Source organism: Piliocolobus tephrosceles, chromosome 9 (genome assembly GCF_002776525.5).
Source record: "Piliocolobus tephrosceles isolate RC106 chromosome 9, ASM277652v3, whole genome shotgun sequence".
Taxonomy (NCBI): Eukaryota; Metazoa; Chordata; class Mammalia; order Primates; family Cercopithecidae; genus Piliocolobus; species Piliocolobus tephrosceles.
This window is the reverse complement of record NC_045442.1, coordinates 6,659,623-6,673,191: the sequence shown is the minus strand read 5'-3', so window position 1 is coordinate 6,673,191 and position 13,569 is coordinate 6,659,623. Positions and strand designations below refer to the sequence as shown.

The following is a 13,569-nucleotide window of genomic DNA, read 5'->3' as shown; positions in this document are numbered from 1 at the left end:
GACCCTGCAGGGAATGGTGTCTCCTCACAGACCATGTGGTCCAGGATGTCTTTGAGAAATTTCTCTTATCTCAGGCATAATGATGGTAGTAATATTGTGGTAGTAATAATGACACCTCTTCACTGAGCATGCATTTACGTGCTAGGCAGTATATAATGAACAGGAAGATTCTCATTTAATTCTCACAGTGCCCTGCAGACAGATGAGAAACAGTTCAAGATCCCACAGCTAGCATGGCAGCACTTGTTTCGAGCCTGGATTTGGTTCCCGTGTATGCTGTCAGTCCCTTCTATAAGACACAGGCACACAGTGCTGATGGCCATGGTCCACTTCAGAAGTCATCGAAAGGACTGAGCTGCTCCTAGATCCCTGTCCTGCTTAGGGAGGCAGCTGTTCAGTGAAATAAGCACCTTTCTATTTTCTACCATGTTGTATCCATGGTCCAACTCTAGGATCTCCTTGCTGGAAGGGCCAGACCACAAGCTAGGTGCCCATTTCCTGAAGGGCTTGGGATGCTCCAGTTTGGAAGAACCCATGTATTCTAAGGAACCCTGAGGAGTTCCTCAGGAAGAAGCCTTGCATGTTCTAAGAAGGGGGTGTGACAGCGAGGACCCATGCTTGGTCTTATCCGGAGCCACATTGATATCAAGCATTTGGCATAGGGGTCTAAGCAGTGTCCAGGAATGGAGGAGTTAGAGCAAACTACCCACCTCCAGAACCATCCTCCACAGCCCTGACCTTCCCAAACAGAAGCCTCAAAGTGGGAAGACGAGAGAGGTCTTAAACGGACTCCTCCCAATTCTACCATCTCTAAGATCTGTAAAGAAGTTAAAAAAGTCCTTGGAATTTCTTTTGTAAAATGCAGCTGTCTTGGAAGGACTCTCAAAAAGATTCTGAATAAGCTATAATCATTTAATGAGTGATGACAACATCAAGATGTTTTCAAGAAGGGCCTTCGCCACTGAAAATTCGAGTTGTTTAGTGGGACTTTGTAATCCCCAGCCAGCCACGAGCCCCCTCTCTGGAGTCAACAGAGCAGTGTGAGTGAAATGCTACCCTGTTCAGGATGCCTGCCCTTGCTCTTCCAATTTGCACCAAATGTAGATTTGTGCATTAACTTTTTACAGTCATTGTTGTTGCTCTGTGAATTTAGATTAGAGGACGATCAAGGCAAAAAGTATCCCTGACAAAGTGGACAAAAACCTTAATCAGTGGACCTTTCAGAGTGGAAAAGAAGCAGAAAATAGTTCATAGATCTGTTTTGGGTAGGCTGTACCGTTCCATTATACCTTAGAGATTCCAGTCTGTATGTGTTACCCAGTTTTGCATAAATATAGTAGAAATTATGTAACTATGAATCAGCTTAAAAATTCTAAGTAATCACTGAAAATGAGTTTTTAAAAATTAAAGTGATTAAAAAGAACTCTGAAATTGATATACTTTACTTAATGATTTATTGCATGATGTTGTCAACAGTACTAGAAATGTGGCCTCTTTCCATCGGAATAAGTTATTAATTGGGAATGTGATTATACCCTGACAGCTTCCCCCTATTTATGTAAGGAATAGAAAACTGGGGAACTTCACACTTAATTAGATAAGTTGGGATATGCAATATAAGGCTTTTCTTTTATCTGTATCTGTGGGATTTTACAAAAACTCGACTTTGCAGTCAGTTGTATATTGTTTGCTTTGGTTGATTATATTTGAAATGGGTGATTGGAATGCATCTCGTGCCTAGGATAATAATGTGCTGTGATCCTAAGTATTACATCCTTAAGAAAAAACGGAAACAACTCCATTTGGCAGTTATGGAACTGTAGACCATGTGAATACTTAGCATATGCCCGGAGACAGAGGCGTGGCAATAACCTTGCCACAGAACGAAAAGGTCATTTTATCTTTACTCTGATGTAGTCTGATGCGGTAGAAACATGGAGTGAAATACTTACTTTTACATTAAGTTAGACTTCAGGATTTATTTTAGCATTCCTTTTTGAAAAGAAGCTTTCTAAGCCCTCAGCATTAAGCAGCATTTTTCCTCATCACACACGGGTCTGAGCAGGTGACCACGGCTGGGATAGGTGCTCTTGTATTTTGTGCAGGTGGGCTGGCCAGCCATTTTTTTCCTAGAGTAAGAAGCACTCTAGGCTGAGATGAGAGCTGGTGAAATGAGTTACATTTCCATCTCCTGTGATAGGAGCTGCTGTTGCTTCTTTCAAATGATCAGATTTACATTCTGTTAATAGGTCCTTTAAAAATGTAATCGAGTGAGACGGACTTCTAAAGATTTTTCTGTGGCCTGGATACACACGAGGGGATTAGAAATGACTAATTCACTAAGATGAAAATGGGGGCTGCTTTTAAGGAAAAATTCCCTTTGAACATTGACAGAAGTGGGCTTAGGGAAGGGGAAGATCTTGCCTGGATTTTCCACTTCACTCTTGTGACCACCGGAGCATCCTGACTCCCTAGACACAAGTGATGGAAGTTATTTTGTTTCCACTCTAAACGCTGTCTCAGGGGGACACTGATGGGCTGGTGGAGGGTGTGTTTCATGGTGACAACAGCATCTTGGGTGGGGAATTCGCTGCTGGTGAAAAGCCGGTGCTTTCTCTAAGCCTGGGTGATTGATAAGGGCCTGACATACTCCTTCATTTGGAAAATGGTATAATAGAATTGGCTTCCCAGTGAATAGTGCCTTTTTCCCAAGACCATAACCAAATATTTTCACAAAGATGTTATATCTCCATGCATGAGCGTTCATTTTGAGATGTCCATTGTAATAGAGCTTAAGTATGAATATGTTTTAAAAATGATTTTAAAATCATTTACAAAAAAAATGTTGTGTTTCAAATAGACGGTGTCTGGCTTTTGTATATAATCACCATAAAAAATGTCTATCATTGTGCTGCTTGCTAATAAACCTACCTGCTTTCAGAAAATCATCCTAAAATGTGTGTGTGCAACAATGGTTTTATAAGTTCATTTTTCTTTGGGGCAGCTACAGCAATTTTAGGTTTCTTTTTATATTCCTGTGACCCTGGTATTTTTTCAAGGTTGGTTACCAGCTATGGGTTTACTGCAGAAGAAGTAAAAACCACATTATTGAATGGGCGAAATATGCTCTGCAGTCCTTACATATTCATACCAAACTGCAAAGGTATTTGCAAAACCAGACTGCCTTAAGTTAATTTTTGCACAACTTAAAATGACCTTGTCATTGACCAGAATGTATAGGATCCACTGTAGCATGATGACTTTATGCCAGTTCATGAAATGGATGTTCTTTCTGATCTTTGCACCACAGAGTTGTTTACTTTCAGTAAATAAAGTGGCTGCACATGCAGTGCATGCAAATATGCTAGTGGTGGAGTTTCTATAGATCAGAGAAGACGTGCTGGTGTGGGAAGCAGCTGCTGTGATCTTTAGGTGACACTGCTCCAGCAAAACTGCCCTGATTCGTAATCACATCACCTTTCACTTGCTAATAAAAATGCTCCCAAGGAATGGGTCCACCAGTGACAGGTTTTCTAAACAGGCCATGGTGTTACTAACATCATGACATAGAAAAGTTCATGCCTCTTTCTTGCTTCCTTTTCTTGCTGTCTTCTAGGAAAGGCCAATCTTTGATGGTCTGTCTTCACAGTTTTAATTAACGGTTGTGTATCTTGGTTCTGATATGCCCGTGTGGTCTCCCAGGAAAACAGTGTTGCAAGTCATCCTCCTTGTGACTGTAGGTTGGAATTGGTCTGCCTGAGGCTGGGCCATGACTGTGACACCATTTACACCCAATAGTCCAGCCACATCTCAGATCTCTGTGGCTGTAGATAAGTAACTGCCTCTCAGGGTACATGGGAAACGCTGCCAACTGCCTAAGTTGTTTCCAGGGTAGCAAGGTTTTCCCATGCTTTGAGCCTCTCCCCATGTGTCTTCTGCTGGTGGGTCAGAGATCGAAGGAGCAGATGCAGGACTACAGGACTTCTGCTTCTTGGAAGTGAGTTGCACACTTGTAGAGTGACTGGTGGGCACCTGAGTGGTAGGCACCCTTTATTGTGTCTGGGTGTCTGTAGAACAGGACCTTTGAGGCAGCACCAATAGTTGGCTCAGAAATGATTATAGAATGAGACAGACCCCTCCCTCTGCCTGCTCTGGGCTGTGCATTGGGCCTTCCTTCCCTTTCTGCATGTGTCATAAAAGGAACCCCCTTCTTCTCCCTGAAGAACATGTGATGGTAGCAGGAGGAGCCATGAGTCTCAGTCTACAGTGCCTTCTCCCTTGCACATGGACTCCGTGGTTGCAGATACTGGGAAAAAGCGTCGTGACCTCTCCTCTCCTAGGCCGTCCAGGTGAGGCAAGCGCCAGACCACATGTGCAGATGGGTTAGTATTAGGCTAGTGTCAGCAGGAGAGGCGCTCAGCCTATCTCCCACTAGGGAGGGGAAGAAGAAAGGAAGAAGGCGCTGATCCCTTGAGGCTGGGGATGTGCACGATGGAAGATCTAGAGAGGAGCTACCTTCCCTGGGCCACGGAGGCAAGATTTACATGCCACAGCTTACTCTGACAACACTCAATGTATTTAGCCGTCTCTTCTGAGGTTATTTAAAAATTAAACCTCAGACACCTCCTGCTGTGAGCCTGTGTGCATTCTAAAATGCCACCATGTCTTCTGGTGGCCAAACTCCATGCCAGGGTGCATGGGTGGGCACGTGTCAGTCCCTCCCCTCCCCTCCCCAGGCCAGGCCAGCTCTGGCTGGTGGGTCAGTCCCAGCCTTTACGATGCTCTTGTCTTCTGCAGACCGATGAAATGCCTATTGGCCCAAACATTCTTCCTTTATTATTCTTTTCTTAGATTACTTTTATGTTCCCCAATTTTTGAGGCCATGAAATAAGTTTAATAGCCACATAAAACATCTTTGATTTTTTTATTTAAAAATTAATAAAGAACTTAATGACAAGTATAATAATTTAATCTCTATATGCAATGCCATGTGTACACCTACATAAGGGAACCCTGTGCGTTTTACCTTGCTTTTGTATCAGAGTTTTTACTTGAGTCTTTCCAAGAGAAGAATCACCATCTGTTAGTGACGAGTTGCAATTAAACTATGAAATGATTTTGACAATAGTTTTTTCCGTTTTAAACATACTTCAATTTTTAGGGAGCAATTAGTTTATCTTCAGAAGTTCCTTTTTGACTCTGAACATTTTAATTTTTGTTTTCTTTTTGGTCTAGATTGGCGTGAAACAGTGACATTATTTTGTGTACTAGGATGTCCTCGTGTTGAGACAGATGTGTATTACTGATTAGAAAACTGCTAATACCCTTATTTCAATTTACTGAGATAGTTGGGATTCTTAAAACATAAGGACAGAGAACTTGTTGGAAACATTTTTATAACTTTAGTTAAAAACAGTATAAAAAACATGAAACCCATTTTTAAATGTTTACATGAAACAGTTACACTTCCTTCATGTTATAGGATCAACTTCCTCATTGTTCTTGCACAAAAATATTTCTCATTTCCTTTTACTGATATTCAGGGATTCGAACCTCATATAGTGTTTCCGCAAAAGATGTGTGTGTGCACGTGTGTGTTTTAAATTAAAGCATACAACTGCGGTATTGTTTGAGTGGCCCCCAAAGAATGTTTACACGATATACTCTTCATTTTTTTTCAAGGTCCGATCTCATTACTGATCACTAGGTCCTTGTAGAATCAAAACACTTAGAACTAAAACAGATTTGCTATTGAGTCAGGAGGAAAATACATGGCAAGAAGTAGCTCCAATCTGATAAAAGCAGGTGCGATCCTTTTACCAAGGTCAGCCACTGTGTGTTTGGCATCTAATCAAGGAGGTGTGCATGTCAGCACTCTGCTAGATGCGAAACTGCTGGACTGAAACTTCAAGACTAGGTTTTCCTGTATGCTCACAAACTATTCAAAATTAAAGTTGTACAAAAAAAAAGGCAAAGTAAGATCCCTACTTCCTATTGTGAAAATCAAAAAAATTGATAGACAAAGGCATTAATAGACTAGGGGATTTGATTTCTATAAAAAGATACTTGCAAGGTGCAAAGAAATGAGTGAAAAAATAAAGGAACTAAGATTTACATTGCAATGTGTGATCAAGAGAGAACTCTAAGTGTTACTGTTGATTTAAAAAATATCTAAAAACATTTGATTCACAGCTTTCCCCTAAGTATGTTGTTTAGTACAACTTACTAATAGGTTAAATGTAGGCGACATTGTCCCTTGGTAGCAGCTAAACGAAACACGCTGTTTCTCTTTGAGATGGTCAGGTCTTCCACCGTTAATGCAAAGCATAACGAATTGTGTATCATATCTGGCTGCACTTACCATGGCTAACGGATTCTCAGAGGACTGATCCACAAAAACACTGTCTGCCATGGCACAGAATGCCTGTGATTCATTGGTGGTTGGATTATCCATAGTGTATCTCTATGTGTGTTCTCAGATTCTTGCCAGAATGTATCATTTGGCCTTTGGGTACCAAAAGATTAAAAATGAGATCTAAGAAAGCTTAGTGTCCGATAGCTCTGACCCTGTCTACTTGTAGCGATTAAAGGCATATCCTGACTTTGGGGGGACTCCTGGCTGCTGGCCATTTGGAAAATGAGCAGTAAACATGTCATAAGTCTGGAGATGAAGAGGATGCTAACTTTGAGGTGTCAATGTGACACTGAGATGTGGTCACTTGGCTTAGCGCTATAGCACATGAAGGCAAATATACATATAGTCACATTTTAGAGATTATTCATGGTCTCCGACCACTTGAAAAAATTGTGCTTTCTCCGGAATTTGATGTGCTGAAAATTGCACTCGCCCCCTGCTTATTTGCAAAATGAAACATAAAAATGAAGTCCTTCGCAAACATAAGGCTTGCTTGTTCTTCTCATTATTAAAAAGAAAATCAAGGCTTGAAAATAATTATGAGTTATAGCTGTGTACAGGGTGACAGCCTGCCATCTTGCAGGTTGATAATGTATTACTTGCAGATCGGGGGTGGGGGGAAAATTTTTACTTATCATCTTTGACTATGTAAGTTTCATTTCAGATTTTACATCCCACATCAGTGAACTGCAAAGAACAGCTGGCAAGGAGTGACACGGAATACCTTGATTCTGTTAATTATCTGTTGGTACAAAGGCCTTTTTGGTACGCAGGGTGAGAAGTGGGAGGTGCCTGAATGGGCACCACAGTTCCCTCGATCCTATTCATTTTGGAAAAGTATTGACTTAAACTCCAGTGGGTTCTAAAGACGGCCTCGAGACTCCAGACACCGTGAGTGTTAAAGGAACCAGAGTTTCCATCTTCCGTGCTTTTTAGATTCAGTTTTGGATTTTTGCTTGGGAGTTGAGGAGTAAGTCTCCTGAGAGTAAGGCGAAGGTATGACCTGAGTTTCCTCAATAGGGTGGAGTTTTCTCAGAACTGGCTGGAGTTTGTCTTCTTGCTGCTTAAAATCCAGCTCCACACTGGAAAAGAGAGAGAGTGAAGAATTTAGCATTTGATCTTTTCCATATGAAGATCCCTCTTAGTGACAGCAAAATTTGGGCATGGTCAGTGTTTGTTTATAATGTAATTTTATGGTTTAATAATAGCAATTCGATATACTATGTTTCAGCTGTGTGCTGCCGTGAGGTATTTCAAGTAGGCTCACTTCCTTTGGAAAATAACTTACTTGCTTCTCTCGGTGAATCTTTAACATTGTGTTACTGTGCACAGTTGGTGTATGTATTTGTGGAAATGAAAAATGTGAAATATGAATAACCCCATCGTTTGTCCACAGTCTGTTCACCTGGGCTCCATGGAGTAAAACAGAAAACCAAAAGTATGAGTGGGCAGGGGTCACCTTCGTATATCTATACCAAGTACACGCAAGGTCTGTTCCTGTGCAGTGTGTCACAAGATCAGAGAAATAGATTTCTCTGGTCCTCCCACCTAAAACAATTCTGGAAGGAAATGACCTTGGCTGACATTCTCCTTGGCAAAAGCTTATCTGTCTGAAGATCTCATAAGGGCCATAGTGCCCGTCGCTGGGGAAAACAGTGTTCATGGAGTCAACACCATTGAACGGTACTCCGTCATTACTAACCACAGTTTATTTGGGAGAAGTGTGGGGTGTGTTCAGTAAAGACAGCACAAAAGTAAAATCACATCACTCAAGCCACGGCGTGCAAGCACAGAGCCAATGTGGAAGCGCATTTGCCAGCAGTGATAATGTTTGTGTTAGAAGATGGTGTGAAAGATGATTTTTGAACTCTGTTATTTCTTACAGCATTTCTCCGAAAATTGCTGTCAGCTTGTCTAGAGCCCTCTCTTTTCTCCATGCCTTTGCAAAGGACCGCATTTGATCTTCTAACTTTGAGTCTTAACAGGTCCCCTTGGCAACTGGGATAGGACCCCTGGTCCATGCGTCGTTTTTCTGTGATGATCCCTGCATTGAGGAGTTTTTGCTTCCCTTTCCGCTCGCCCTGTCCCTCCTTGGGACCTCTGTGGTCTGGGCCAGGCCTTGGGAGGATTCCGTTCTGTCCTCCTTCCATGTCTGGTCTGGATGTCAGACTAAATGTCAGTAGATTTCACTAAAGGCTCAGCGTTGATGATAATGCATGAGCTCATAACATTTTATAACCAGTGGAACCATAAACCATTTATAAACATGAAATCCTATTGATTTAGAGAACCATTAATCCTAGACAAATTTTGACATTTGGGAAAGACAAAAACAGCCAAGCTATATTATCTGGAGTTTTAAAACAAGTTCAAGACCCATCTAATGGGCCATTTCACGTTTTAAATCCACTGTTCCATTTTTCTCGTTGTCAAAGACTCTAATATTACTCAAAAAATTAAAAAAAAAATTGTCAGAGAAGTTTTGGCTAGTAACCTCCTGCTCCCAAAACAAATTATCCTTTTCCCTTTTTTCAAAGAGCCTCTTTGAGTTATGCTCTAATTTATAGGAAGTAGAAGAAAATCTCATGAATTGAAGTCTTGCTAATCCGGACTATGTGATGATGGACGCGTAGTCCCTCTTAAGGACAATTGTGGAAAGTGTAATCTAAGGCTATACTGCATTAATGAAATTCTGGCCTCAGTTCTGTGATGTGGTGCATTAGAAGGACATGGGATTTCTGCCCTGCCTCTTCCACCTGATGCTGGTTTGGGAGTCAGGGGCTCGTTAAGCTTCAATTCTTTCACTTCAAGGAGAGATAACAGTTCCTTCCCTGGCTATCGGAATTGCTGAACTGTGGTAACAGTCTCTCCCCACCAAAGAATGCCCATGGATGAGCCTCCTAAACTATAAGATGCAATTTAAATATTATTGTACCATTATTATCTGTTGATCACTAATCTTATAATGGAAACAAGAGCTAAGTAATAAAGATAGCTATTGGGGATCTCTTCAACTTGGGCATTTAACAAGGAAAACAGGAGCCTGTCAATCGAACCTGTGAATATATGGTATGTTAGGTACAGGAGCGTAATTTTACACACGGTGCTTCGGTAATATCGAAGCTGTGTTCTCCAGATCGTAACCCTTTCAACGGCCCCAGATTGGTTTTGGGTTATTAAAACGAGAGAAGGTGCTAGCATCTCCTAGGCTAACAGTACAATTCTGGCTACCTGTAATTATTGAATTCCCATTAAGCAACTACATTGGGAATCCTGTTATTAACCAATTTATCACACCAAGGAACCATGTAATCACAGAATAATCTAATCTGAGTTCTTGTTAACAGAATGACTTGATTATCTGTCGAGTTGATTCCTGTTTGCACTCCCCATTACGCTGCCCTGGGAATCTGCAACCAGAGGCAGGTTCCTTGGTAGAGGGCACTTGTAAGTCTGTGAGTGCCCACTTGGAAACGCCCGCAGAGGTGGCCAGCGAGTTGACCCTGAGGTCCGCCCCCCAGCCCATCTCCCCATCTGTCACATGTGAGTTGCAGTGGATTTGCGTGTGGGATGATGCCGGTGTACCAGCCAGGCAACGTGTGCAGAGGTGTGAAGGAATAATGTGCATTGTTCTGGACACTGCTTCCTGCTCAGGGACTTTTCTTGGGGAACCACACCAAGTCTCTAGGTTGAGTTGGACACACCGAGTCTCTGGGTTGAGTCTGAAGCAGAAACCTGACTGGAGGGGACAGCATCAGAAGGTTAACAGTCTGGCCAACTGGCTGACATCGAACAAAGGTCCCTTTAGTCTTCATAGCTAAATGGATCAAAAGGCAGCAACACCTACTCTTCTGGTCAGAGTAGTGGCCTTGGAGAAAAGCTGCTGCTAGATGTTCCAGGGCACTGGGACTGCCCTGCACATAGACCTCCCTCTGTATTTGAGCCAGCGGCTTGTCCAGATAGTGCTGGGGGGCCTGCCTGGTAGAGGGCCCGTGACTCTTGCTTCAGCTTTCCCTTCCCGCTGCCTGGCAGACCTGTGGTAGGAGGGTTGGTTGCCCTACTAGGGGCCACATCTTTTTCCGCTGCTGCCTGCTTCATGGTTATCACTTTCTCCCCGCCTGAAACGCCTTTCTGGGCTCATGGCATGGCTGGCACTTCTTGGTCCACTGTTTCTCAGGTCCACATAACCTCCTTGTTGTCTGAGCACCTTCTGAAAGGTGGCCCAGTCCATCCTTCCTTATTTGTTTCTGCACTAACCACAAATAATTATTCGTTCCCATATTACTTGCCTTCATCTTCCTAATTGCATTCTTCTTGAATGCAGGCACCATAACCAGGGGATGCCATGCCGTCATCCTCTTTCTGTTCCCAGCAACTGCAGCAGGGACTGGGTCCTGGCAGTTGCCTAATATTGCTAGAATTAATGAATGAGAACAGAGTCTTGAAAAGGCAAATTCTGGCCAGGCACGGTGGCTTACGCCTGTAATCCTGGCACTTTGGGAGGGCGAGGGGGGCGGGTCACTTGAGATCAGGAGTTCGAGACCAGCCTGACCAACATAGTGAAACCCCATTTCTACTAAAAATACAAAATTTAGCTGGATGTAATGGTGCATGTCTGTAATCCCAGCTACTCAGGAGGCGGAGGTTACAGTGAGCTGAGATCGTGCCACTGCACTCCACCCTGGGCAACAAAGTGAGACTCTGTCTTGAAGGGAAAAAAAAAAAAAAAAAAAAAGCAAAGTCTACCTCACTTTTAGTCCCAGTTGCCCAGGTCTGCTTTATTTTGGCCAAAAATTATGTTGCGTCCTCCCACAATGAGACCCCTTCCTTGCCACAAACAAACAGAGCTCTGCCTGGAGGCAGCGTCAGAACCACTCCAGAGGGAGTCTGTGGCCTGGTTCCATTCTATCAGAACCTATCGAAGATCCTGAAACATTTTCTGCAAGACACACTCCAGGATCTTTTTGGAGCCTGGCTCCCATGCCACGGTCCCCTCCTTCCCGTCTTCTAGGATTCTACAGTAGGATCTTGGATAGGATGGGTGGGGCCAGCAGGGTCTGCTTGTGAGTAACCAGCTGCCACTGTCGCTGTGCTAAGGGGGAGCCTGAGTGTTACTTTATCCCCTTTTCACTTTCCTGTGGATAGAAGGTGGAGGTCTAGCCCCATGTTTTCTGGACGATGTTTGTTCTGAGCACCATCATGGTCCCAGGCCTCCAGACGTGCTGTGTGGACTTGCTTTCCCAGGGCGGCTCCCGTGCAGGGGCTCATTCTACAGCCACACAGGCACATGGGAAGCCGGGGGCTCCAAACCTTGTTGTGGTTTCTCAGGACTCTGGCTGTGGCTTTGCACAGCCCCCCTGCAACCTCCCAGGCCTCTCTCCAGCAGCTCAGGAGGCAGGAAGCCTAAGGTGGTGCTGCTGCCTCCTGCTGGAAGGATCTGGTGTCGGTAATGCATGGGCAGGGGAGTGTCCCTGTCGTGAGGAATTCTTACTCCTGGGGAGGAGCGGCAACCTGGAAAATGTCCTGATTCTTGAGATTCAAGGCATGAGTCTGAAGCAGCTGGAGCCAGGCCAGCCTTACCTGTGCGGGGTGTTCTGTCCTCCAGACACCTCAAACACAGGCTGCAGAGTTTGCTGGGTGAAAAGGGAAGATCCCTGGATGGCTGGGGATGTTGACAAGACACGAATCCCTGGGGACGGTCGGTCGGGATTTACCTTTGTAGCCCTCTCCCGCCTGCACCTCCGTTCTCCCTCCAGATAAGGGAATCATCTACCCAAACACTCTGTGCCCTGGGGCTGTGTTGCCCTCGCTGTGCTCTTGGCAGTGCCCTGTGATGCATGATTAAAGCAACTGAGAGATTTAATTTCTTGGTTGTCTTTCCCTTTTCAAAATGAAAGTTTTAAGTGTGGGAACTTTCTTACAACATGATTATTCTGTACATTTCCAAAGAAAGAGGAATCTGCCCTACATCTCAGGCTGCTCTCCAGCCTGCACCCAAGCTGATTTTCTTCCCAGAGACTGTGCTAGGCTTTGTAGTAACACTCCTCCCCGCTGCCGCATGCGATTTTGCAGAGCGGCCTCCTTCTTGCTTCTCCAGCTTATTCTCTGTTTGTCTCATGCTCCTATAAATACTCAGGCCCTGCCACAGTTTCTTTAGCAAGCTGTCACTGAATCCTCAAGATAATTTAAGAGGAACACGTTTTTAAAGTTGCCTTCTCCAGTCGCCTGTGTGTATCAGTTAAGAGTTAAAAGCAGGACAGTCTGGTGCTCTGGAGCTTGCTTGTTTTTTGGAAGGGAAGAAAACCCTTAGTCTTTGGGGTCTCCAGCCTCGACAGGGCCGTGTGGCTCGGTGGCCAGCAGGTCAGAGGCCTCTGCCTTTCATTCTCTTTGAATTAGATCTTGGAGTCTCCCCAGTACTGACTGTGGCTCTGCGCTGACTCACGCTGTGCCTCTGTGGCTAAATCACCTCACCCTGGGGACCTGAGTGTGCTTGGCTGTGAAGTGATGGCTGACATGTGTTCCCACTTCACACAGGGGTCTCCCGGAACAAGGCCGAGGCCCAGGAGGGCAGGCGCACCAGGATGTGGGCTGGCTTTTATTGTGTAGCTTTGGATAGGACCAGCCACGTCCCCAAAGCACAACAACTTATGTCAACTGACATCAGTGCCAACTTGGCCAGTTTTATGTGAGCGCCATGGGCAACACCAGCATTGTCCAGAGGAAGCTGAAAGTTGGGGTGCCAATCCCAGGCTTCGCTCTCCCCCTTGCATGAGAGGTGAATTTGGGCAAGTCCTTTCTGGGCCTTGGTTTATGGATGTGACCGTGGCCACCTCTGCAGGCTGTGTAAGAACCAGGACCCCATGGATTTGTTGTTTTCTTCTGAACACATCTCCGTGTGCATATCTAAGGGCCACTGGAAAGCCAGCATGTCCAAAACCAGATCTTTCCCCCCACCTGCATCTCTGTCCTTCCAGACTCAGCCTGCAGCCCCCATTCACCGCCCTGGACGACTGCAGACCCTGGAATCTAGCTCGACTTGCTCCTCCTGCCTCCACATCCCTGGGTCAAGTGGATTTACCCTCAAAACACCCGTTGTCCTTCCTTTCTACCCACCTTCCACTGCTCTAGTCCAGAACTCCAGCAGTTTTCTCCTT

The 13,569-nt window shown here is 44.5% G+C and overlaps 2 protein-coding genes across 6 annotated transcripts in view; one reads left to right on the top strand and one right to left on the bottom strand.

Annotated features, from left to right (window-relative positions):
- Window positions 1–13,569, top strand: part of DOCK1 (dedicator of cytokinesis 1) — a 553,659-nt gene that overhangs the window by 226,263 nt on the left and 313,827 nt on the right. The window lies entirely within an intron of this gene.
- Window positions 4,911–13,569, bottom strand: part of INSYN2A (inhibitory synaptic factor 2A) — a 60,984-nt gene continuing 52,325 nt past the window's right edge. For all 4 annotated transcript variants that reach the window (XM_023224364.2, XM_023224365.2, XM_023224363.2 and 1 more), the window contains one exon: window positions 4,911–7,497. In XM_023224364.2, the coding sequence (XP_023080132.2) occupies window positions 7,314–7,497 (184 nt within the window). In that variant the 3' untranslated portion in view covers window positions 4,911–7,313. The remainder of the gene's footprint in view (window positions 7,498–13,569) is intronic.